The sequence below is a fragment of the Nylanderia fulva genome, unplaced genomic scaffold (genome assembly GCF_048542155.1).
Source record: "Nylanderia fulva isolate GAGA-0341 unplaced genomic scaffold, ASM4854215v1 Scaffold78, whole genome shotgun sequence".
In the NCBI taxonomy this organism is placed as follows: Eukaryota; Metazoa; Arthropoda; class Insecta; order Hymenoptera; family Formicidae; genus Nylanderia; species Nylanderia fulva.
This window is the reverse complement of record NW_028190894.1, coordinates 163,760-190,990: the sequence shown is the minus strand read 5'-3', so window position 1 is coordinate 190,990 and position 27,231 is coordinate 163,760. Positions and strand designations below refer to the sequence as shown.

The 27,231-nt window shown below is 30.1% G+C and overlaps 2 protein-coding genes and 1 long non-coding RNA gene across 11 annotated transcripts; 2 read left to right on the top strand and 1 right to left on the bottom strand.

The window, feature by feature from the left end:
- Positions 1-1,255: 1,255 nt before the first annotated feature.
- LOC146720096 (uncharacterized) lies at positions 1,256-3,430 on the top strand. Its single transcript, XM_085489067.1, has 3 exons — positions 1,256-1,468; positions 1,839-2,120; positions 2,575-3,430. Exons 2-3 carry the CDS (start codon positions 1,922-1,924, stop codon positions 2,709-2,711), a joined length of 336 nt encoding a protein of 111 aa, XP_085345193.1. The 5' UTR covers positions 1,256-1,468; positions 1,839-1,921; the 3' UTR covers positions 2,712-3,430.
- On the bottom strand, positions 1,316-2,818 carry LOC114931720 (uncharacterized). 2 transcript variants are annotated; one of them, XR_003819734.2, is made up of 4 exons: positions 2,472-2,818; positions 1,878-2,326; positions 1,676-1,796; positions 1,316-1,512 (listed from the first exon to the last, which is right to left on the bottom strand). It is a non-coding gene; the product is annotated as an uncharacterized LOC114931720 (long non-coding RNA). The 2 variants fall into 2 exon arrangements; XR_003819733.2 differs by having other exon boundaries at positions 1,676-2,326.
- Positions 3,233-27,207, top strand: Taf3 (TBP-associated factor 3). Of its 8 annotated transcripts, none has more exons than XM_085489066.1 (11): positions 3,233-3,429; positions 4,056-4,228; positions 4,408-4,650; positions 4,930-6,131; positions 11,971-12,594; positions 13,974-14,171; positions 14,294-14,394; positions 14,751-14,998; positions 22,259-22,353; positions 23,366-23,466; positions 24,814-27,207. In XM_085489066.1, exons 2-11 carry the CDS (start codon positions 4,063-4,065, stop codon positions 24,947-24,949), a joined length of 3,114 nt encoding a protein of 1,037 aa, XP_085345192.1. In that variant the 5' UTR covers positions 3,233-3,429; positions 4,056-4,062; the 3' UTR covers positions 24,950-27,207. The 8 variants fall into 8 exon arrangements, with proteins under 8 accessions (XP_085345192.1, XP_085345189.1, XP_085345190.1 ...); XM_085489063.1 differs by having other exon boundaries at positions 4,924-6,131; positions 14,267-14,394; positions 14,751-14,863; XM_085489064.1 differs by lacking the exon at positions 22,259-22,353 and having other exon boundaries at positions 4,924-6,131; positions 11,971-12,378; positions 14,267-14,394; positions 14,751-15,081.
- Positions 27,208-27,231: the final 24 nt, after the last annotated feature.

Below are 27,231 nucleotides of genomic sequence, written 5' to 3'. Positions count from 1 at the left end.
AGAAAACTAATCTCAAGCTTGTAAACTTTGCTCTAATTGGTGAAATTTCAATCATCCCAATCCTAATTCGTAGTGATACGGGCTTTAGACCGAATCTACAATAGGTGTAGTAAGTTCGAAAGTCGGTTCTATAATACATCGTATGTCGGAACGTAAGCGATTGTCCAATAAGAAAATTTCTTTTTCAAAAACAAAATTTCCTTATTGGACAATCGCTTACGTTCTGACATCCAACTGCAACATACGACTTATTATAGACTAGGCCTAAGCCTTAAGAGCCTTCTACAATGGAGTATCGTAGGTGGTAGTCGTAAGAAATTGACCTATCACAATCGATTATTTTTGAAATAATCGACTGTGGTTTGTCAATTTCTTACGACTACAGCCTACGACAAACCATTGTAGAAGGCCCTTAAACCTACGTTTACATCTGCGATTTACGACTGCGACTTATGTCACTGTTACGTCGTATTGTGCTAAGACCCTAAATCATTTTTTTGTATTCTATATATCTTTGAATAACGCGCTTTTATACTATCAAAAACATGGCGGATAGTTACGTGACTGAGGGACACGAACATCAAAGGTTCGTCCAAAATAAGTCGCAGTCGTAAATCGCAGATGTAAACGTAGGTTTAAGGGCCTTCTACAATGAAGTGTCGTAGGCTGTAGTCGTAAGAAATTGACCTATCACAATCGATTATTTTTTGGTCTGGGTACTTATTACGGTTCTTTGGGTGAGTTTGCTCACGAGGTAAAAATCACAAAAGTGAGAGATTCACTAGGTTGTCTACGCTTCTATTGGTCAAAATCTAGTGAATCTCTCATTTTTGTGATTTTTATCTCGTGAGCAAACTCACCCAAATAACCGTAATAGGTACCCTAGGGGTCGATTGTGTAATTTTTTCTAAAGTAAAAATGTGAAAAGTGAAAAATTTCTTCCAATCACACATCGATTTTATCTTAAAATCAATGCGTGATTGGTGGAAATTTTTCACTTTTCACGTTTTTACTTTAGAAAAAGTTACACAATCGACCCCCTGAGAATCGATTGTCTACTTGTGTCGATTTTTCTCATTTTTCGCACATTCATTTCACGTGAAGAAATACACGCGATTGGCTATGAGCAAGGTGAAAATACGATATCCCTAGATTCACGGGAGCACAAACCATAGTGAATATTCCGTAAAGCGTATATGCATATATGTTTTCTACTTCATAAAAATTACGCACTCAATGCACCAATGAGTACGATTTTACGTAAAGCAATAAAAATTGAGAAAATTTAACTAAATATAATATAAAGCATTTGGTATTTGTTGAGCATTGATTGTCCAGTTTATATAAAGTAGAAAACACTATAAGAACATTTTAATAAAATAGGAAAGATGAAGGAAAATATTTGATAAATTAACAACTTGTAAATGTGGTGGAATTGCTGTCTTTCTCTTTTTAATTGGCATAAAAGGTATCAATTCTTCTAGTAGCTCCATAGTTGCAGCTTTATTTAACCTAAAATATATAAAAATTACATTAAAGATATATAAAATTATATCATAACAAGTAAAGAGATTATAATTTAAAATATAGATAAATATTTAATGTATATATATATATGCAAATTATAATTTAACATATACTGCAAATGAAATTTATAATACAAATTTATTTATACCTGTATAGTTTGACAAATGTAGTCTCTGGTGTATCAAACGGATCTAAAGAATCTCTTAATTGCCTCCTTATAATATTTTGATATTTTATTTGTTGTCTTTTATTATCATTATCGTCGTTTTCTATTATCATAGCAATAAAATAATTCACGTAACTTTCTCGAGGTATGTGTGATATAGAGGATATTAAACAACACTACGCACGATTTTGACGTTATTCGACACAGAATTTCTTGCCGAACAGTTTCATGCGAGTTAGTTCGTATTTTCACTATGATGAAAGTTACCCAATCAAGCAAGAGCTCACTTTTGTCATTTTCAATATAAGGGTGCATTCGTTTATGCAGCGATTAGCGCATCCACTGCGTCTATTATCTGCGAGTCACGTGACATCATTATCGAACGATCACCTGCGTGAATTGACTGCTCAGATTGTAATTGGAGTGCGTAAGTAAAGAAATTTTAAATAAATATGAATTATTATTTGAATAAATATAATAAAATTTTTAAATAGGTTGAAGGTTCTGACATATGACGTGTGCACATAACATTTTCAGATAGTGATGACGGTAGGATTGAAATGTTGCTGAATGTAGACTTCTCAGATTTTTCCAAACTAACTGGGGACGAAGTAGCTTGATAGCTAGGAATGACTGTAACAGAATTGCATCTTTATACAAAGCACATTTTTTTTAAACAGATTACTTTAAATTTATATTCTTGATAAAAGTGCATTTTTAAGTTAATTGGATCGTAAATATAAATTAACAAACTTCATAATTTTATTGTATTACTTACCTTGCATTACTTTTAGTTTTGTAGGATCTATTTGGAGGAGTTATTCTCCACCTTCTTTGTTCTGAACTTTCATAACATAACTCATAATTGAAATAATTTTCAGGCAACGTTTCCAAGTTCAATTGGCTTAACAATGGAGAAGACTACATTCGTTTACGCAGTAGTCCGCAGTACTGCGAGCAAAGCATCCTGAGCAGGACCTCCGAGATGGCTGCGCAGATAGGCAGCAGCTCTGCTTAAACGAACAACAAACTGCGCTGCAGTCGGTTGCGCAGGTGGAGTAAACGAACGACATCTGCGGCATTCTGCGGCAGTCACTGCATAAACGAATGCACCCTAAGGTTTGTTCGCGTCGCATGCTCCAACTTGCTCCTTTTTATTTCAATGCGCTCGTATTGGTCTAATTCGAGGAGCGCACCAATACGAGCGCATTGGAGTAAGAAGGAGCATGTTGGGGCATGCGACGCGAACAAACCTATACTAATATACAATCGATCTCCTGAGTATCGATTCTGTAACTTTTTTTAAAGTAAAAATGTGAAAAGTGAAAAATTCTCGCCAATCACGCATTGATTTTAAAATGAAATTGATGTGCGATTGGCGGAAATTTTTCACTTTCACGTTTTCACTTTAGAAAAAGTTATAGAATCGATACCCTGTATGTAAGACCGTGATTTCGACGCTACTGTCGTAACTAGTTATACCTAAACTGTGGCTTGTGTCGCCTGCTGACCCTTAACACCATCTACATTTTTGCATCAACCGTGATATAGAAATGGCGGCATGCGAGCTGTAAAGTTTGCGTTGCATCGTTGGGATTTGGTGTGCGTAAGAAAAAATGGAAATCTTCGTACTATATTTAGCCCCGACTGAAGTTACATCGATCGCATTAACAATGTGAAATTAAATTTTGGTTAAAGATTGAAAAAATATTCTTTCGCTGTCGTATCGTATCCAGGTGAGTCAACACTGTCTATCGCCTTCTGATACTTTTTTTCGATCTTGTTGCAAAATAAATGGATTTCCAGCTTGATTTTGTCAGTTTTTGGCCGAATAAATACAATTTAGACAGTTAAAATTCTGTAAGAATATATTGGTTATTCTATTATGTGAGAAATTTCACAATTTTATGAAAAATTTATGTAATATTGTAATTCAATATTGTATATATATATATCTATATATATATATATTATAAAATGAATATATATATATATATATTTGTATGCATGTATGTATGGATGTATGTACATATATATATATAATGAAATACACAAATGAAATCCATATTATCCATATAACATAATTAAGCAAAAACTTTATTTAACATAATATTCAATTCAATATATTAATATCAATATTAAATTTATATACAATATATTTATTGTATGTATGGATATATACATATATGTATATAAACTTTTAAATACAATTATGTGTATATTTTTTGTTATTGTTTGCTTTATATATTTGTTATCATTTATATAATTAATATACTAACATATAGTTTATAAAATAATATATTGTTATAAAAAAAAACTACAAAAATAATTCAATTATTAATATTTTTAATAATTTTTGTAGGAAGAAAATGTCAGCTGAATACAGTCGGAGCATTTTAAAAATTGTTGTTGCTCAGATCTGTCAGATGATAGGGTGGCATTCTATTAATTCTACGCCACTAGAATTTATGGTAGATCTTATGCAAGAATATATGTTACGTGTTTCAAAGCTGACACATCAATATGCAGAAGTTTGTGAGTTGTGATGATTTTGACAATATGTTTTTGTATACCAATGTTTTTGTATAGTACTAAAAAGTTTTTTTTACTTATATACAGTATTCTTAAAATTTTATTAATATCAAACATTTTTAATAAATTAATTTTTTTATATTTGTACAGATATTTTGAACTTTTATTTTTTTACTTTATAGTAGGAAGGACAGAGCCAAATCTTGATGACTTAGGATTAACATTTCAACATATGAATATCGATATACAGGAATTAGTTGAATATGTTAAGAATGTAGATTCTGTATCGTGTCCTATACAGATACCACAATTTCCAGTTCGGCGTGAAAGTCATTTGAATTTTTTAAAACCAGGCAGTCGTGAAGTTGTCACTAGATCAGTGCATATACATGAACATTTACCAGCTATGTATCCAGATACTGAGGGTACGATAATAAATTATATTTTCTACATTGACACTGTGTTTAATATAATTACATTAATTATATAAGATGTTTTCAAAATATTACAAAAAAATGAATAGTTAGAAATTATAATAAAACAATTTATGTTAACTATAATTAAATAATCATAAATAAGCACTTATCTGATAAGAAATTCTACTAAATCTATGTTCAAGTATTTTGGAAACCCTGTATATTAATAGTACATAACAATTATAATAAATATTTATATTACAATAACATAATAAAAAAAAGTTACAGAGGAATATATACCGGAGAAGAATGAAAGTCTAATAAATGGTACAGCAACGGAGCTGACATCTAGCAGTGCCACATCATCAAATAATTCGAATAACACGTCGCCACACAGAATGTCTCCACAAGTAATTTTCAAACGGCCCGGTGATCCGGTGTCTTTCGACAGCTCCATAGCGAAGCGGGCGAAAATTTTGGAGGAGGGCAGACCTTTGCGCGAGATAAGCAGCGTTATGATGACTACTTCCGGTTATTTATCACCTGCGCGAGAAGGGAAGCTACCTGAAGCGAGAACGCCTCATCAGGTGCGATCGGAGTCGCCGCAACCGAGCTCTTATCCAATGGTACCACCTGAATTGAAGTGCGAGAAGAAGCCGAAAAAGATCGTGAAGAAAGGCCCGGAGAACCGTAAACTCGATAAGGAGAACAAGAAGAAAAAAGGCGTGAAGGAATTGTTCAATCCGGATAAAACGGATGAGAGTAAGATAAAGAAGCTGGTCGGTATGAAGGAGCTAGCTAAGTTGAAACCGTTGAAGCCGGGCGGTGGCAAAGCGCAATCCACTATGCTGCAAGAGATCAGCAGACCATCTACGCCGAAGATCGCGTCGCCAAAATCAGCCATCGCTGGCAGTTCGAAGCCGGTGAAAACCACTCAGCCGAAGGCCAAGAGTGATAAAGTGATAGATTTAATAGACAATTCTCCCGCTGCCGAGAAGAAAGAGGATACCATTGACAAATTGCCGTCGGAGCCGGATAAACAGAAGCTGAACATATTCAAAAAGATAACAAAGCCGCGCGAGGAGAAGGACAAAGATAAGGAGACGTCGGAGCCGCATAAGTATAAGGATACCCTCGATTCGCGCGAAAACTCGCCGGAGTTGATAATAGACGTCGAGAATACAGAGAAGCATACGACGCATCGTAACGACGCGGACGCGAAGGGAGGACGCGAGGAGAAGAGAACGTCGCACACGCCAGATGTGCACGTGCAACCGGACGCCGATATGGCGGACGTGCAGAGTTCGGAGTCGGACGTTTATATATTCGACGATGCCGACATTTCGCCGCCAGGTACGCCCAGCACGCCGAAAACTCCGGAATTGAGTGTGCCCACTGTACCGGAACAAAAGCGAAAGAAGAAAGAGAAGAGTGGCAAAAAGAAGGAATCCAAATTGAAGAGTCCGAAACAGTGCGTCAGCCCAAAGAAGGTAGGATATATGTATCTTGCGTTCATCATTTTTACCCGCTTAAAGGGATCCTTCAGTAAACGGTGAACTCTGATAAAATGGCATCCATATTTTGAAATTAACCTTGAATGGTCACTTGAAGGTCACTTTCAATTTCTTTATTATGAACCCCTATTTTTTATTATATATTCTTGTAGCTTATCTCAAGAGCTTTCCAAAACACTATAAAGTTTGAAAATAATTTTTTGACACAAAATGTAAACTGTCTTATAAAATATTCAGTTTTTGATAATCTTACTTTAATATTTTTATGCATTGAATAATAAGATCAATCAATTGATATTTAAAAAAACAAAAGTTCAAAAGAAAATTAATTTGCAACATGCAGCTGCATACTTTTTCTTAAAAGCAACTATGTGTTTTCTTTACATCAATTGATTGGTCTCATTATTCCATGCATAAAAGTATTAACGAATAATTAACGAAAACTATATACAGTGAGAATCAGAAATAAGTAGTCAGTATTAAAATGTCATAAATTAAACATTTATTTAATAATATGACACTAGTAATAATGTATAACGCATATATTTTAAAGATACCATAAAATAGATAAAATATTTTAACATTAATTAATAAAATACTTTAACATTAATTAATAAAATACTTTAAATTAACAAAAATATTACATTTTATCTTACTGCAGTTTATTTCTATAATTTTATCACTTTTCATAAATAAGTAGTCAAATGATGAAAAGAGTCAAAAGTTCTATAACATAAATACAAAAGGTTTATAACATAATTAATTTATAATTAATACGTTAATAACGTGTTGGACCTCCCTTTGCTTTTATCACAGCCTCTAAACGTACGCGGCATAGAATCAAGTAATGTTTCTAAAATATTTTTCTTGATCTTACTTCATTCTTCAAAGCTGCTCTGTATTCTTCAAAGTTGTTAATTCATCCCATAAATGCTCTATGGGATTGAGATCTGGACTTTGAGGAGGCCATTCAAGAACATTAATATTGTCCTCATCGAGAAATCGTTTAACGATACATGAGGTGTGCTTTTCGGACCAGTGTCAAGTTGAAATATAAATTCATTTTCAAGGCCCATATTTTGAGCAGAAATTCTAAGATTTTTTTGTAAGATATTGCGACAATAAAACCCATTCATCTTACCACTGATTTTCAAATTACCGAATCTTGCAAACAAAAAGCATCCCCACAACATTACGTATTTTGAGTGCTTCACTGTTCTAATAGTCATTTGCATTAAAAGCTGTATTTTTTCGTCTTCATATTTTCTGCTGTCTTTTGGAGCCGTAAAGTTCAAATTTGGATTCATCTTTCCAAATTATACAAGCCCAGAATTCAGGTGGTATAACAGATTATTAAATAATATATTTATAATATATAATATTAATAACAGAGAGAAAGAAATAGAGAAAAAGAGAGAGAAGAGAAAGAGAGGAAACATAAAAATTATAGACATCAAAGAATTGGAAAAAAGGAGATTAAGAAAGAGGAAATGAGAAAGGGAGGTGAAGCTTTATATAATAGCTGTAATTTTTCCAAATTTTAGGGCCCAATGTACGAATCATTATGTTAGATAATAACACGTTATTTTGCAATATATTTTATTATCAAACTGAGGACCATTTCAAAAACGTATTCTCATATTCTAAAGCCCGCGCTTTCATTTTTTAATTAGTTTTAGTCATTTAATGTGATAATTAGTTTTTCCAAATTTTAGGACACAATGTACGATTCATCATGTTAGGTATTGACACGTCATATTTCAATATTTTTTTTTATTAATCTAAACACCATTTTAAGGACGTATTCCCATATATTGAAGCCCTTTCTTTCATTTTTTAATTTTTTTTCGGTCATTTAAAGCGATATTTAATTTTAGGATTCAATGTACGCGCGAATCATTATGTTAGGTATTGACATTTCATTTTGCATATTTTTTATTATTAAACTGAAACTTTATTATTAAACTGACATTGAAACAACGTATTCTCCTATTTTGAAGCCCGCTCTTTCATTTTTTAATTAATTTTAGTCATATAAAACGATGATTAATTTTTCCAAATTAGAACCCAGTATATGAATTATGTTAGGTATTGATACAACATATTTAAATATTTTATATTATGAATTTGAGGACCATTTAAAGAACGTATAACCATATTTTACTGTCCCTTTTTTCATTTTTTAATTAGTTTTCATTCAGTTAATTCATTTAAAGCGATAATTAAGATTAAAATAATAATTTAAAAAAATTGAAATGATAATTAAAATTAAATTACGTATTCCCAGAGAATTACTGCAGTGACTTCTCTTTTTTTAAATAATAAAATATTAAATACTAATATTAGGAAAAATAAATCTAATCTGTGGAGAAATAATATTAATATTACGAAAAATAATACTGATTTTAGGAAAAACATAACAAATGATATAAAAAATAAAATTAATATCAGAAAAAATAATACTAATTTTAGGAAAAATGTATTTTTGGCAAGTTTTAAAGTATTAAAAGCTAATATAAAACTAAGAAATTGGCGCACACCTAGCGCGCGCTTTTATTTTAAATTTAAACGCAATTTTAATTTTTCAAAAACTATTTATTGTTACTCTAAGTCCATAAATTTTAATATATTGGAATACTTTTTTTTATATGAATAGACTATTAGAAGATTGGTTTTGAATTTGGCGATATTTGATGAAAAGGTTCATTTTTAATAAAATTTTGAGTATCTTGACAAAAGTCTGTAGTTGTTTTAATTTTTGTAAATTCCAAGATATCAATATAAATATTTTTATATAATTATATAGATTATCGAGGAAAGCGCGCGCTGCGTACTAGTCTCCTTTTGTAAAAAAGCATGTTAAATCGATTCTCGCATGTATTGTTGCCGCTTTTCCGCGTTGCTAATTGGTTGTCTCAATTCGCATCGTGTGTTATATTCATATCAAACAGCTGTTATTGTGAAAGTTAATAGTTTGACAGTTGTTCAAAATAATATATATCAAATCAAAGCACATAAAATCATTGTCGCGCGCGAAGCGCGCGCTTGTGTTGTCTAGTGCACTAAAAAATTGGGATTTATAATAAAGAAATTGAAAATGACCTTTACGTGACCTTCAAATGACTATTCAAAGTCAAATCAATGGCACCTTATGTCTTCCTTCGATCCAAACAACTTTTGTTTGAAACGTTTTTTCGTATCCTTCATATTTGTCGAGATATTTGAGTGTCGAAGTTAAAATGGGACACCCTGTATATTTAAGAACAATTTTAATCTAGATTTAGAGAATAACAGTAGGGGTTTTTTTCTTCAATTCCAGGAACCTTGTTTTTATGATGAGTTGATAGTTCGTTTGCAATTTGAGATGCCATATTGAGATCAAAATAGATGAGGAAAACTATAATTTTTCTTTATAATTATTTCTTGTTTTTCATATGAAATCGGAGTTTCCTAAAATCATCGATGTATGTATTGCAATCGTAGAAAAGCATTTTTAACTCTGTCAAATTAAGGCTCTTGGCTCCTCGCCGACCATGTTGGAATTGTGATGTCAAAAGCGAGAAAATACTAAAAAGTCTTAGATGCTATTTCGACCTTGAAAACTATTATTTTCCCTTTATAATCAATTAACTGTAATATGAGGCCCAACCCCCTTTCTAAAAAAGGCATGTTATTGACATTGTTGTCGCTTTTTTGCAATGCTGATTGGCTGTCTCGATTTGCCGTTGCTATGCGTTAGATTCATAGCAGTTGTTGAGAGAGTTAACAGTTTGACAGTTGTCAAAATAAAATTTATATATTTTATATAAATATATTAAGGGGATCCCTCAGGAAATGACGAACACCGACAAAATAACCACACATATCCAAAACATATGCACGTATACACAACGCACGCACACATACGTATAAATCGTATTTCTAATTACAAATTTTTATTAGACTTCTAATCTAAGTTTAGAGGATAACAGTGCTTTCTTTCGTGTCCTCTAATCCTAGGGAATGTGCATTTTTCGTACAAAGAGCATGTTTTATATAAAGCACATTATGATGAGGTTGACAGTTCGTCTGCACGATCAAACAGTTTGATCTAAATAGTGAGTATATAAGGAGCTTGAAATCGGCACGATAACATAGTTATTTCGTTTTCATACTATCATGTTATTATATCATGTCATATTCTAAGATCGAATTTTTGTTTTTTAAAAAAGTTGTGATTTACTTTGTTTTAAGAACATAGGTATGTTTGCGTATTAACGTGTGAAAGTTTCTATATATTTTATTATTTTTATTTTTCTAATAATTATTAATATTAATAATTATAAATATTATATTATAGCACTTGATAAGGGCCGAAACCCACGGCCGAAACGTTGTGAATATTCAATAAAATTACTTATTTGCCAGAGTTGATCGATTGAATTATTATCATTTTTTAATTATCATTTGGTGACTTTATAGTTTTATATCGTTTAAAATTATGTAATACATAATAAAAATTCAGGAATTAAAATTATGTTTCTTTTTAAAAAGGGTATTCTCGCAAGTATTGTTGCCGCTTTTCTGCAGTGATGATTGTTTGTCTCGTGTCGCTTTGTTGTTAAATTGAAAGTATCAAGCAACTGTCATCGCGAAGATTAACAATTTGACAGTTAGAAAATAAAAAGAAAAACAATATCAATGGCGCGCGCAAAGTGCGTGCTTGTATTGTCTAGTCATTTAAAAACGGCATAAAAATTTTCAGCGTATGCTTTCTCACCTCTGACGACACAATTCAACATGGTCACGGCGAGCGAAAATAATAATTTTGTGCAACCGGCGCGCGAAAAGTCGCCCTTTACGCACATGATGGGATTTTAGAAAGGGCTCCCTTTCCACGCACCGGTCACACAAAATATCGTAGCCAACATGTGCGGGTCATAAATCGGCCGATCGTGCGGATTGTCACACTCGGCTTCACCTCGTGCGCCAAACTTTCGTACTCTCGGCCGATTTACGATCCCCCGCACTTGTTAGCTAATATACTATTGTTACGTGAATATAAAATATCAAATACTTCTACAGGGTGTCCTGTTTTGGAAAGTATATAAAATATGTTTTAAAAAAACAATGTTTTGAATAAAAATTATTTGGTTTTGAAACAAGTTGATAATCTTGAATTTTAATCTATAATATTTTAATTTAATAATTTTAACGTTATTTAAAGCTCAACCTAATTTTTATAAATCAAACTATCTTTTTTTTGGAAATTGATTCTTCGCAATATTTGGCACAAAAATTTCTAAATTGTAAGTCAAATTAAAGCACACATAAAATATCTCTAAACATTCTGGCTATTTTGTAATTTTTTTATGTCGAATATTATTAGGAATCAATTTATGTGAAAAATTTAGGATGACTTCAAAACTAAATTGACCTTTTCAAATGACCTTGATTAAAAATTAAAATTCAAGATTATCACGATTATCAACTTTTTTCCTTTTCAAACAATTTTTATTTAAAATAATGAGTTTGTTCTTTTCAGCTGAATTGGCTGTCCAAATTCAGAATTTATTTTTTTTACTCCACATTAGAAAGGGATAATAAATCTTAATTCTCATAACTTTTCCCGGACCTAATGGACAAATAATTGTTATTTTCTATTTCTAGAAGATCCCAAAAACAATTTTCAATTATTGATTTAGATTCCTTTCACTTTTGGGCTAAAAATGGTTTATTTTTAACATCCTCCTTTGATTGCGTGCTCATATCTTTTATTACACATCCCTAAGTTCCAATATTAATACATGTTTTGCTGGTGACCACCATTTTGCAGGCGAAGCTTCAGAACGATGCGGCGGAATTGGACATACCGGATCGGCCGAAGACACCGCAGGCACCTGAGCCATTGCTACACAGAGAACCGCCTGCTCTTCCTCCACTTCCGTATCCCTTCTTTCCGTTTCCCTCGGCGCCAGGCTTGATACCTCCGATGTTCGCGCGATTTCCGTTGCCGTTGGGTCGCGGCGGACCGGGTCATCCTCATCCGGCGATGCCCAATTTGCCGTTACCGCCGCGCTTTCTCAACCCACCCATAAAACCTCTGGAGGACTTTGCATTGCCGAAAATAAAATCGGCGAACGAGCGTGAAAAGTTACCGATACTTCCTCCGGTTGAGTTAACGTCCTCGTCGTCGTCGGTCGTGCAAGGCGAAAGTGAAAGGGCGGATAACAGCAAAGAAAAGGTGGATAACAAACTTGCGAAAATGTTTAAGCCAAACAAAGAACCGCTCTTTACGAAGGTGCCCGAGAGGGTGCCGCCCGTGGGCATTTCACCGCCTATAGCGCCTGCATCTGTCGCACCAATCACGCTTCCCACACCATCGGTACCCGTCGCGCAAATACCGCCGTCGAAAAATCCTAAAACTGAAAAATCCGAGAAGAACGATGTGGTTAATTCGGTACGAAATTATATTCGAGATATCCATATTTTGGTTTGCATTTTATCGTTTAATGACAGAGTGTATACTCACTGGAAAAACCTAGAAAACCTGGAATTCTCAGGAAAGAAGGATGTTCAAAAAAGTCGATTTTCCGACTATCGATGGAACCTAAAATTTGAGTTTTATGGGTATCTATGAACCATATAAGATGTAAAAATGATGGCCTTTTTTCCTAGAGACCTGGAGAAAGTATTGAAAATCTATCAAAACTATTGAAAATAGTGTTAATCGATCTATCTGAAGACAACTAAAATTGATGACATGGATGAATTTTCAATCAAATCAAGTTCTGGTTAAACACTTATCACATAGTTTTTGAGATCAATAATGTTTTAATATCGGGATCGCAAAATTCAAGATTGCGGATCCAATATGGTGGATCAGTATTGAGAAACACTAGATGCCAGGATGTAGTTACTTCCGAATAAACGATCTGATTTCACATTCCTGGCATCTAGTGTTCCTTAATACTGATCCACTATATTGAATCCGCAATCTTGAATTTTGCGATCTTAATATTAAAACATTATTGATCTGGAAAACTATTTGATAAGTGTTTAATCAGAAGTTGGTTTGATTGAAAATTTATCCATGTCATCGACTTTAGTTGTCTTCAGATCGATCGAATGACGCTATTTTCAATAGTTTTGATAGATTTTCAATACTTTCCCCAGGTCTCTAGGAAAAAAGGCCATCATTTTTACATCTTATATGGTTCATAGATTCTCATGGAACTCGAATTTTAGGTTCCATCGATAGTCGGGAAATCGACCTTTTTTAACATCCTCCTTTGTTCTACCTTGAACAATCCTGGAATTTTCATGGAATTTGATTTGAACTCAAGGAATTTTTTAAAAAAATTGCCTCATTGTGATTTTAAAATATAGTTTTAAAGAATAAAAAATTTATTTTACATAAAGTATATATTAAAATATTTTTTATTATAATATAATACAATATTACATTATTATATTAAAAAAATACTTCATTTATGTTAAAAAATTATGTATAACAGATAATTATTTCAAAATTGTATTCTAAATATTATTTAAAATACTTTAATTTTACCTGGAATTTTGAACAAAAGTGCTTAGAAAATCATGAAATCACCGGGGAATTTATTTCTAAGATTTGAGTATACACCCTGAATGATATTTTTTTTAAGGAAAAGTATTTCGAGAAAAAAGCAATTTTGCGTTTGTGTGAATGATAAAAATGCATCTCCCTTCATGTCTATCTGTCATGTATATTTATATTGTAGTTTTAAGTTGTACTCTGGTAGCTTTTGTTGTTTCATTATTTTTGCTTGTAGTAAATTTTATATATAAAATTTGCAGAAATCTAAAGAACACAAGAAAGAAAAGAAAGACAAATTGAAGAAGAAGAAAGATAAGAAAGAGAAACACAAAGATAAAGGCGAGAAAGTGAAAGAGAAGAAGGAAAAGGCTGAGAAACGCGAAAAGCTAGAAAAGATTAAGGAAAAGAAAGAGAAAAAAGAAAAGAAAAAGGAAAAGGATTCAAATAAGAAAAATATGGTATTTATCTCTTTTGACTAATAATAAAATAATAATAATAATATATAATGATAATAATACTAAATTACAATAATTTATTAATACATAATAAATAGCAACAATTTATTATGTATGTGTTACAGAGGGAGGATAAAAATCCAGAAGCTGTACCAAAAATAACATTAAAATTAGGTACAGCTTCTCCTAGACCAGCAACACCAGATAATGCCCCTATGAAGAAAATGTGAGGCATTAATTATATTTTTATTAACAATTTATGTTATAATTTCGACTTTTTTTGTAATTTTTATCTTTTTTATTATTTCTTTTTATTATATACAAAAGTTCGTCTATAAATATTTTTTATTTACTTATTGAAAACTTATAGAAGTTTCTGTGTCAAACAATTTTTGTATATTTTATAATTCAGCAAAATTTTGATAAAATTTTGTTTTTTATAATGGCTCCTGCGTCCTCGTCGCGGTCATGTTAGATTGTGACGTCAGAGGTGAGGTCAGAATTTCAACATGATTGCTGAGGAGTCAGGAACCTTAATTTTTTCCGATATATATTGATTATCTACTTTTGTATTTTGCACAGAACTATTAAACCACTTGTGAAAAAACCCGATGAAGAAGTGAAACGGGAACCAAGTCCGGAATTGGCGAAAATATCGGCACTGGTAACACGACCGCCAAAGCAGAAGTCAGCAAGTAAGAAAACAGAGGAGGGAATATTAGATGCAAGTCCTGCTCTTCCTACAGAGTCTTTCTCTGCCAATCTTACTAGCGTGTCACTTGCATCAATTCCTCGAGCAAAGAAATCTAATTTTCCAAGTCTATCTCAAAGTGAGCCAATACTTTCTCAGTTTGACAATCCTCCTAAAGTCCTGAAACCTCTAATATCGCCACAACAACCACCATATTATTTTGTAAGTATCATTTTGTCATGATATTTACACTAAGGGGAATCATTTAAATTATTTAAATTCGCATTATGACTCTAAAAAATTCTAGAACCTTGATATTCATAAATATTTTATGACAAAAATTATAAACAAATTGAATACGTCATCTAGGCAGGAAATGATTTGCACAGATTATTAATTATTGATTTGGAAGCACTATTCAATATCAAACAAAAAAAATATACATTCCTGCCCAATTTTAGAATTGCATACCAGAAAAACTACATTATTTTTTCTAATTTAAATTATATAATATATTAAAAATTTTTTAAAAATTTAAATAATTTAATATCTGACATAAAATAAACGTATGTTAAAAAAAATAGATCAACGTAAAATATGTACAGTAAAATCTTACAAATTAAATTTTTATGACATAAAATCAATCAATTTAGGGGGAATTTACCTTAAATTATATTGCAAATATTTTATTGATATATTTTATATACAATGAGAAACCCAGCCCATCAACATTGTTTCAAATGCAAGCCTGTCCAAAATTTCCTATTTATTTTATTTTATGCTATCTACGCATTTAGGATTTGTGGTGACGGTCTCATGTCTCCTCTTTTTTTCTTTAAGCTACGCTTTTAGTATATGTTGTTATGTTGTAAACTATAAATGTAGTACACATTCTCTCTTACAACTATACTTAGATTTATTACTATATATTTTTTACAATTATTTTGCAATTATTTTAATCGATTTTTTAAATGTTAATATTCGTATTTCTATATCTCTTTCTATATATACAAAGTATCCTATTTTATTTTTGAAATCAAATCAAGGTCAAATATATCTCGATGTCCTGTAATTTTAGAAAAATTATTTCAGACAAAAATTATATGATTTCTAGAGGAACATAAAGATTTGATCTTGAATAGTCATTTGAAGGTCACGTAAAGGTTACCTTCAATTTTTTAAATAAACCTCTTATTTTTCATTGTGGCGGTAACTTTCAAGTTTATAACTTGAAAAATATTTAATGAAAATATAATTATAGTGTTTCGGAAAGCTCTCAAGATAAGTTACAAGAATATGTAATAAAAAATGGAGGTTTATAATAAAGAAATTGTGGAAGTGACCTTCATATAACTTTCAAACGACTATCCAAGGTCAAATCTTTGCCATTATCTTATGTTCCCTTAATTCCCAAATTCGTACAACTTTTGTCGGAAACATTCTTTTCTAAAATTACCTAATAACAAGATATTTGTCTGTCAAAAATAAAATGAAACACTGTGTATACCAATCTTGAGTCTTAAATATTCTTTATTTTTACACAAATTGAGTCTTAAGTATTTGTTTTAGCATTTATTTAGTTTTTCTTTTCTTTCCTGCAAAATTTATAACATACAAAAAGGTTTTCAGAAAAGATTTTAAATAATTAGTTTTAATAATTTATTAGTTAAATAATAAAAAAAAATTATGTAATATTAAATTTGTTTCAAGCGGAAAAAAATTATATATTTCTTTTATAAGAATAAATTCCTTGATAAAATTTTAAGAACACATATACACAAGATGTTCCATTTTGAGGGTCCTAGGTTTTCGCCGCGACCATGTTAGATTGTGACGTCAGAGGCAAGAGTGAAATTTGTCAATTTAAAAAAAATTTTTTAATCTGCTTTTTCCCGGATGATTCAGACTCGTTTGTAGTTGTTTGTATCGATAATAATAGCTACAAAAAACTATAAATCAGTCTTAACCACCAGGAAAAATCAGATTTGAAAAATTTTTTCAATAAAGTTCACTTTTTAACCATTATTTAAATCTTTGTAATTTACAAACCGTGTAACTACAAACAAAACGAAAAACACTATAAACAACTGCAAGCAATTCTAAAAGAGACTGAAGAAATTATTATTACTACAAACAATTATACATGAAATGTTATCATTTTCTGTATTAAAAAATTAATTTTTTAAAAGTCAAGTGCTAGATTAACATAACTGAAAATATGACATATGATATAGAAAAAACCATATATTACTGAAAATTCTTAGATGCAATTTTTAAATAAAAAGATATTTTGATGAAACACTTTCAGATGACTTTAGCACACTTTTAAAATACCTCGAAAAACTATTCTTTTTTAGCATACGTTTTCTCGCCTATGACGTCACAATTACAACATAATAGGAGAAGCTATAGGAGCCTTGATAGAAGAAACAACACTGTATATCTTAAATTTGATAAAGTATAAAAAATATTTCTTATCAGATAAAAGTTTTAAGATTTAAGGGGATCCTAAACATCCTTGAGAAGTCAGTTGTTTTTTCCTTTCTTATCGACAAAATATGAGGTTAGATAAACTATAATCTAAATTAGAATTTATAATTCTGTAATCAAGATATATGAGACTATACAGATTGATAAATCTTTTTCCTGTACAAATTAAAGTATTAATATTAACAAAGGAGGAAGCGTTCTAATTTCAGGTAAAAAACAATCTGTATAACTAATAAAAAGATTTATAGTTTATCTAACCTCACATTTTGTCGATAAAAAAGGAAAAAACAACAGACTTCTCAAAGACGTTTAGGATCCCCTTAAGGAACAATAAAGGATATGCTGATTTTCATTTATTATACATATAGCTTTTGAAAGTTTGAAGGTCATTAATTTCTTAAATATAAATATTTTTTATTACACAAAATCTTTTTATCTCTTAATCTCAAAAAATTTTGTTTAAAATTGTTTTTATTTAGTCAATATTTTTCTACATTTCAACTTACAAAAAATAATGAATTGTATTTTGGACTACGTCCTTTTGACGTAGATGACGTCATTAGACGTCAAAGTGACGTCATTTTGACATCTGATGACATCAGTTTGCTACTTGGGATGATATAGATTGGGTGCGTTCCGTTATGCACTGCAAGTACTGGCACTATGACGTCATGCAAGTGTACTGTTGACAGCGTTCCTTTTTAATTTTGTGCACTTTGAAGCTACTGCAAAATAGTAAAACGGAACGCACTACAGTACGCTTTCAGCAGACTTTTAACTAACCTTTTTCGCTAATAATCATCGAGTGAAAAATTGGTGAAATGGATAATACCATTATTGCATTAATTACATATAATTTAATCGAGAATATATATGATTCGAGTGAGTCATCAAGTGAAAGCGATTTGGAAATGGAATTAATAAATGAAATGAGACGACAAATTAAAATACCTAGAATAAAATGTAAAAATTACGTTAAAAATATTGTATCATTATATTCAGATATGGAATTTAAAAGTTAGTTCCATCGTACACATGGAGGTAGCCATCTTGATTACTGCGAGTGCTTTACCTCGCCGGTTGCAGTAATCGCAACAGGAAATAACGTCAAAATTAATGACGTCATATACTCATGATAGTACTTTCGCAGTGCACTGCTATCTATATCGGAACGCTATTGGTAGTACTGTCAGTACTTGCAGTGCATAACGGAACGCACCCATTGTATGTTGAAGATATATGATTTCTAAAAAAAAAATAAATAACTAAGTGACCTTTTTAAATAACCAAGTGACCTTTTTAAATAACCTTCAAAAGGTAATAAAAAATGAATATAGCATCTTTTTTTCTTCTTTAAAATCTGAAACTTTAATCTTTCTTATATGAAATGAAAAAGAGATATACAACTGTTTCCATTAAAATAAAACAACTTGTATATACACTACTGAAAAAAGTAGATAACAATTTTCCTATTCTAAAAATTAAGTTATTTTTAAAACGCTGAAACTCGACAAAGACTATCATTATAGACTAAAAATTAAAAATACATTTTGTTATCAATCAATCAAAATTACACTCAATCAATTACAATCAAAAATAAAAAGTTTTTGGGGTAGTCGATTAAAATTGAATATCCTGTGCACATAGGTACATATATACAGGATGTCCAAATTTATGATTATACTTTTTTGGACATCCTGTATATATATATATATATATATATATAAAATCTCTTCTGAAGAGCATCCAAATTTTTTGAATTTGCTATTTATATAATTGCTGCACATATGCAAATGTAAACATTTCCTCATTTGCAATTATCTTTCTTAAACATATAAACAATTCTTCATTGAATATGTAATATTTGAAAGAGAAAATTAATTTAATCATATGCATTTTAAGAAAGCATCATTAATCCTCGTCATTTTATCATCATTTATTTATTACATTAATATTTAAACTGTATGGCTTATATGCAACATACTATACGTTTTATACTTGTCTCTTCTTATTATTACAAATTTAAATAATTAATATATACACTGGTCAAAAAAAATTATCGCAACACGTAATTAATATCAAAATTTTGCGTAAATTGAAATAAGCGTATCTCCATGAAAAATTATAGTATGTGAAAAAATGTTTTTTTGTTTTAAAGGGTGAAGTCTCTATTTAAGAAACTTTCGTTTGATTTTGATTTTATCCTTTCCCCTTCTCTCCATTTCTTTAAAAAGTAAGGTGTTTTTTTTTTCAAAAAATTGCAAAATTTGACGAACTCTACGGAGTGAAATAAATATTTTTCGCAAATCTTCAATGTTTTTCCAAATTTTCGTAAAATATGGGTTTTTTCCTACAAATTAAAAAAAAAACAAAGTTTATACGATTTTTTTTCGTAGAGTTACAACATATCAAAATTGCCCATACATTTTTTTCATTTACCACCAGCATTAGCGATACCCAACGCGCACCAACGCTGATCGTGCGACAAATTGTTAATGAAGATCTTCCTCACAAAATCAAACAACTAGAAGACATTTACGTGAATGTGGTTTAACATCGCGAGTTCGACATTTTTCTCTCCAAATGTATGGATCATACATTTTGTTCATACATTAGAAGAGAAAAATGTCGAACTCGCGATCTTAAACCACGTTTACATAAACGTCTTCTAATTGTTTGATCACTGATTAGCGAAGATTCTGTGAGGCAGATCATTAGCAATTTGTCGCGTAATCATCGTTGGTGCGTGTCGGGTATCGCTAATGCTGGTGATAATTGTACAAAAATGCATAGATGACTTTGATATACCATAATTCTGCTAAAAAAATCGTACGAACTTTGCTTTTTTTTTAATTTGTAGGAAAAAGTGCATATTTTACGAAAATTTAGATAAGATTTGTGAAAAAAATTTATTTTACCTTCGTAGAGTTCGTCAAATTGTGCAATTTTTTGAAAAAAAACACCTTACTAAAGAGGGAAGAGAGGGGGATAGGATAAAATCAAAATCGAATAAAAGTTTCTTAAAGTAGAGACTTCACCTTTTAAAACAAAGAAAAGTTTCCTAATACAACAATTTTTTGCTTATTTAAATTTACGCGAAATTTTGATATTAATTGTGTGTTGCGATAATTTTTTTGACCAGTGTATAATAAAATATAATAAATAAGAAACAAATATTCTAACGAATTTAATGAACAAGTATTTACTTCTGTTATAAATTAAAGTTATAAAGTTTATGGAAATAATATTACTATAAATATATGTATATCATAATTGATATCATATATTGAATATTTTATATTTTATATATCATTTGACTTTTAATATAAAAGACATATGTGTAAAATTGTTACGGTTAAATTTTACACCACTTATTTAGTACATTAATATTACAATTTTCCACGTTTTCTTATAGTAATAATATATTAATTCACTATATATATATATATATATATATATATATATATATATATATATGATATAGTTTACTAATTAATAACATATATATAGTTTAGTTTTAATATTTTTGTATATGCCACAAAAAGGAAGTAATTTTTTAATAATAGATTTGTATTATGTTAATTAATATGTGTCTCAGGCTTCTCATTAGTTTCTCTTCTCTATTTAGCAGGTGTAGTTTTGCATTAGTTGCATACGTATATATTTCTTTACAAATATTTATAAGAAATTATTAGGATGTATGTGCTATCTTTGAATTCACTATTTGTCTATTGATTACTAGTAGTATTAGAAAATATGCATATTAATTATAAATATAACTAATACCGTTTTTATGAATATGTATCTTTTATCTTCAAAATTTACTATGAAAAATTGCTTACGAGGTAATGATAATGAAAATAACACTAGTTTACAAAAGAACTTTTTTTATTATTTTAAACTAGACAAGGTATTTTTTATAGATTTTTGGATGCTAAATAAAAACGATGTCACAAGCCAATTTTTATTAGCACGTCAAGTTTTCGAAATAATTGAAATTTAATATCCAAAAATAACTCCTCGAGTAGCAAACTGACGTCATTTTGACGTCGAATGACGGGCCTTTTATCTGGGCCTTTTTGCGATATTTGAGATTTTCTTATGAAAAAACGTTATTTGGAAATTCTGATCAGACTTTCCAGATAACATTAATTTTTTTTATAAAAAAATCTTGAATATCGCTAAAAGCCATTTTTTACACATTAAACCTCAATTATTTTGAAAATCTGACGTGCTAGTAAAATTTAGTTTGCAGCCTCGTTTTCAGTATTCGAAAATTTATAAAAAATACTAGTTTAAAATAATTTTTGTCTATAAAAAAACTAGTGTTTTTTTTAATTAGAAATATATTTACGATATACAATATACAGGATGTATGAAAAGTTTCGGAGCAACAAAGTATCTAAAAAAAACTTTCATAAAAAATGTTTCTCTAACAAAAGTTGTGAAGTTTAAAAAGATCTATTTACGGACCTTGAGGAAGACCATCAAGGTCAGGACAAGGTTACCTTGAATTTTTTCAATAGAATTTCCTATTTTTTATTGCACATTCTTACAGTTTTTTTTAGACCTTTTCAAACATTACATTAAGTAATAAGCACCATTTAAAAAATTCAAGATAATCTTGTTCTGACCTTGATGGTCTTCCTCAAGGTCAATAAATGAATCTTTTTAAGTCCTGTCAACTTCAGTCTGAAATCTTTTTTTATTAAACTTTTTAAGATGTTTCGCCATTCCGGAATTTTTTATAATCTTCTATACATATACATATATAGTTAATTAGTGACATTGATAAAGGCAGCAGAAATTATAAAGTTCGGTTCATTGCATGAGATTTGCACGGTTCTTAAAAGAAATTAAGCATGAGAGACCCGTTAGGAATATAACTGAGACAGTTTTAACGGTACAGAGGTGAAAGCAGACCCAATAACTAAAAAGGACGATGCCAAAGAAGACAAAGAAAATGGCAGGAACGTGTTGCCTACAACACCAGCCACTACTGTGGTGAGTACGCTTTATACCCCCTTTTGAAGAATGTTGCAAGGCATTTTCTGTTTTCGCCGAAGCTATGAACAATTAGTTTTTTACATACTTTTATAATACGCTTACATTGTAAAATGACGTATACATACATATATCATATATCCCAAGTAGCAAACTGACGTCATTAAACATCAAAATGACGTCATTTGACGTCAAACTGATATCATTAAACGTCAAAATGACGTCGTTGATGTCAAACCCAGTCAGAAATGATCGGTCGAAAAGACGTCGAATCGATATCGATTCGACCAATTCGGCATCAATTCGATATCGATTCGACATCGATTTAATTCATTTCTAGCTGGGAAATGACGTCATGGATGTCAAAATGATGGATGGACGTCATTATACGTCAAAATGAGGTCAGTCTGCTACCTGGATGATATACGACATAGTGCAAAATCCATGAATATTGAAATAATTTGTTCTTGTGTTAGCTGTTTTACATAGGACTGATTTTTCACACGTAAAAAAGCTAGAATATGTATTTAAATAATATATACACACATATGCGATATCGAATAATGTAAAAAAAAGAAGAGACAAGTTTTCATTTCCGATCACTCATGTGCCATCATAAATCATTATTTCATCAAAATGAGTTCTCATGTATTATTTAAGACTCAAGAAATTTTGGAAAAACCTATTTTAAGATATATCAATATATATCTCATTGTTATATATTAAAAACATTTCTTTTTTTAACGAATGAGATTAATTCATAGATAGCATAACGAAATTGGTATATTGACTGAATTTCCCTGCAAAGTCACTAATTGTAAGAAACTTTGACACTAATTTATCAAAACAAATCCATACCAACATCAGAGAATGTTGATTAATAAATATTTGAACACAATTTTGTACTGTCTAGAAGAAATCTCTAGAATAAATTCATCAAAGAGATGGGTTGGGTTTAGATGAGACGCTCGCCCGGGTTCTTGTTCTGTTTATTTTGAGATGAGTGTTACAGGATCGAGGTGGTCGTCAAGTGTGGATATGCCCCGCATGCGGCAACCAGGATGATGGGTCGCCAATGATTGGCTGCGACGATTGTGACGCATGGTACCATTGGTAAATAAACTCCTTATCAGTGTTGTGCTTAAATGATTTAAAAATTAGCTAGATAAAGATTAGATAAAAATAATGTAAATTTATCTTAGATAAGATAAAGATGATCTTGTTTAAAATTCCTATTTTTTATTATATATATTGAAAAAATACTTTATTATAGTGTTTTGAAAAGTTCTTGAGATGAGTTACAAGAATATGTAATAAGAAATAAGAATTTTAATTTAAAATTTTTATATTGACTTTTAAATGACCTTCAAATTTGATCCCAAGGTCAAGATCAAGGTCACCATTGGTAAATAAATTCCTTATCAGTGTTGTACTTAGATGATTTTAAAATTAGCCAGATATAAAGATGAGACAAAAATATGTAAATTTATCTTAGACAAGATGAAGATGATCTTGTTTTAAAATTTCTATTTCTCGTTACATATATTGAAAAAATACTTTATTATAGTGTTTTGGAAAGCTCTTGAGATTAGTTACAAGAATATATAATAAAAAATAGGAATTTTAATTTAAAATTTTTATATTGACTTTCAAATGACCTTGAAATTTGACCCCAAGGTCAAGATCAAAGTCAAGCCAAAAACTGGTAGTGAAAATTTAACGATGTAATAATAGAATTGGCTGATAAATCTTTTTTCAAGAGTAGCTTGATAAACTTCTATTTGAACTTGCATTGAAACGTCTGTGATTAGCCAGTTGTAAAAATAATAGACCACGGCGAATGTTAGATTGTGACGTCAGAAGCGAGAGAGCACACGCTGAAAATTCTTAAAGCAAAGTGTGCTAAAACGATCTAAAATCAGTGTTTTATCAAAATTTTTCGAAATGGTATCTAAGAATTTTTAGCGTGTTTTCTCGCCTTTGACGTCACAATTCCAATAACATGATTGTGCAAACATAATTAATAAAGGGCGATAGTTATTTAGTAATGTTAATAGTAAAATTATCTAACAAAAATTTGACATTTAAAAAGAAAGCGTAGATCTTAAACAGTGTTGTGCTTACAATTAGATGATTTTAAAATTAGCTAGCTAAAGATGAGATAAAAATATGTATATTTATCTTAAATAAAATGAAGATGATTTTGTTTTAAATATACGTAGATAAAAGATAAAATTATATTGCGATTTATCTAGATAATTTCCAGATCATATTATTTTTAAGATGCTTATGTAAACAGTTATAAAAAATGTAAATTATAAAAGGGATATAAAAATTAATATTTTTATTTATAAATTTTTATCGCTTACTGCGTGTTCTTCTACTTAAGTATTTTTATATATTATAACTCTAATATTCTCACAATATTCTCATAATATCACAATATTCTCTGTATTGCAGGGTATGCGTTGGCATGCAGGTTCCACCAGCTGACGATGAAGATTGGTACTGTCGATTTTGTATAGCGAAAAAGCAAGAGCTTCTTCATGATAAGAAGAAAAAGAAGCGGAAGAAGAAGGTGAAAGTAACGGCCTAGTATAAGCCAACCGGGTCCAATTTCGTGAGACCCGGTGTGACAATACCATTCGCTACCAAAGTTACTAAAGCGAAGGACAGCAAAATTGGCGTTAAGAGCGTAAAACTGAAGGTGTCCAAGAGCAGCGATGTTAAGATGCAGATGAAAAGAAAAGCGATAATGACTAAAGGAAAGACTGCGAAGAGCATGGTAAAAGTAAAAACTATGAAAAAGAAATAAAACAAATTGTTACGTTATACAGTGCAATTTTAAAATAGGAATGTATTATTTTTCTGAACTATAAAATGATTCTATTCTATATTAGCTCTGTCTGTACTGCATTAATAATATATATTTTTGTCTTGATATAAAAAGATAAGATGTTAATACACAGATGTCATTAACAGAGTATAACTTTACAGTTTTTGTAGACATCTTCAGTTTTCTACTTTGTATACATATTTATGCATTTTGTCACACATACTATGTAGTTTATTATACATAGTGTGGTAAAAAATTTGTAGTATATTTTCCTAGCTCTATTTAAATCACATCAATTTCTCTCTCTCTCTCTCTCTCTCTCTCTCTCTCTCACGTTATGCTTCTGTCAGACTTAACAGAGAGGATGCTTTAAAAAAAAGGCAAAAATTATTCTTCTTTTTAATGCATATATGTTATATAAATCAATTATGTGTAAAAAAATCACATTATCGTGTGTGTGTGTGTGACACACATACACACACGATAATGTGATTTTTTTACACATAATTGATTGTGACACACACACACACACAGGGTGTTTCATAATTCGCAAACCATCTTTCATGGCAAATAGAGCGTGTTAAACTGAATAGAAGTCCTGTATCATTTTGCGATATTCGCAATAATTATTGAGTTATTAACTAAAATATCTAAACGAATGAGCGGGTAGAAAGCGATAGGCCGGACTCGGTGGGCATGTCGGATATCTTATTTGTTATATGCCGCTTAGTATCAAAAGTATCATCTTACTTTTCGGCGTCGCTACATTGCTCGCCGCTCACTGCATGACGCCGCCTCTTGATCAGATAATGTTTTCTACCCGCTTATTTGCTTAGATATTTTAATAAATAACTCAATAATTATTGTGAATATCGCAAAATGATACAGGACTTTTCTATTCAGTTTAACACGCTCTATCTGCCCATGAAACGTGGTTCGCGAATTATGGGACACCCTGTATATATACTTTTTTGGATGTAAATAAATATTAATAATGATTATGGTAAGAAATGATATACATCAATTTGCAGATTGAAATAAATAATGAAGTACTTTGATAGCGATTTATTGTATAATGCTATGTCACTTATTTACTTTTAATTTATACATTAATATAATTATATGTGAGTGTATGTTTATTACCACGATTATAGCACAATCATACTGTATTATATATATATATATATATATATATATATATATATATATATATATATATATATATATATATACTATAATTGTGTTGCATGTATAAGGTATAAAATATAGTTTAATTCTAAAACGGGATATTTCCGAAGTTTCATTCATTTTACTTTTGAAAGATGTATAAAATATGTGATATAGATATATAAAAGACGTATAAAATACGTGAAAAATCGGAGATCGAATTTTGGAAAATGTAAATCTATGAAAAAAATATGATGGTACATGATATGTGTATATAACATTTTATAAGTGTCCCTTGTTTGAGAGATGGCTTTGGATAAGAAATAAATTATTAGTTAAATTAATATAACAATAAAAGAAGCCTCTATCATAATCAATTTATATAAATTTGCATGAAAAGATTGATTTCATTTGAAACAATTAAGATTACACACACACACGAACACACAAATATGTATATTAATTATATTGAATTGAGACATTAAATTATAACATTAAAAATACTTAATTACAATTTGTTACAATTTTGTACGTATTTGCCATGTATTTGAGCATGTGTGTACATGACAAAAATTATTTATTCAATATATATCTTTTCTTACAATGCAAACTGTAAACATATATTGAAATAAAAGCTTGTCTATTGCGAAACCAATCAATATAATGAAATGTACATATATTAATAAATAGGATATTTATAGAATACACATGCAAGACAAAATTATATCAATTGTAATATTTATTATCAATTGTAATCTCCTATTTTGTACTTGTAAAATTTAAGATATGATAAAATATGATACAAATATGTAACATTTTTTAAAATTAAATAAATTAGCATTATTTACATATGCACAATACATTTATTTATTACA

Excerpts from the sequence above, each read along its gene's own strand:
- Taf3 (XM_085489060.1), top strand. The coding sequence starts at position 4,063 with ATGTCAGCTGAATACAGTCGGAGCATTTTAAAAATTGTTGTTGCTCAG. Across the intron at positions 4,229-4,407 it reads ACATCAATATGCAGAAGTTT|TAGGAAGGACAGAGCCAAAT; the intron begins GTGAGTTGTGAT and ends TTTACTTTATAG. Across the intron at positions 14,172-14,266 it reads ATTCAAATAAGAAAAATATG|CAACAATTTATTATGTATGT; the intron begins GTATTTATCTCT and ends CATAATAAATAG.
- LOC146720096 (XM_085489067.1), top strand. The coding sequence starts at position 1,922 with ATGCGAGTTAGTTCGTATTTTCACTATGATGAAAGTTACCCAATCAAG. Across the intron at positions 2,121-2,574 it reads TCAGATTGTAATTGGAGTGC|GCAACGTTTCCAAGTTCAAT; the intron begins GTAAGTAAAGAA and ends AATAATTTTCAG.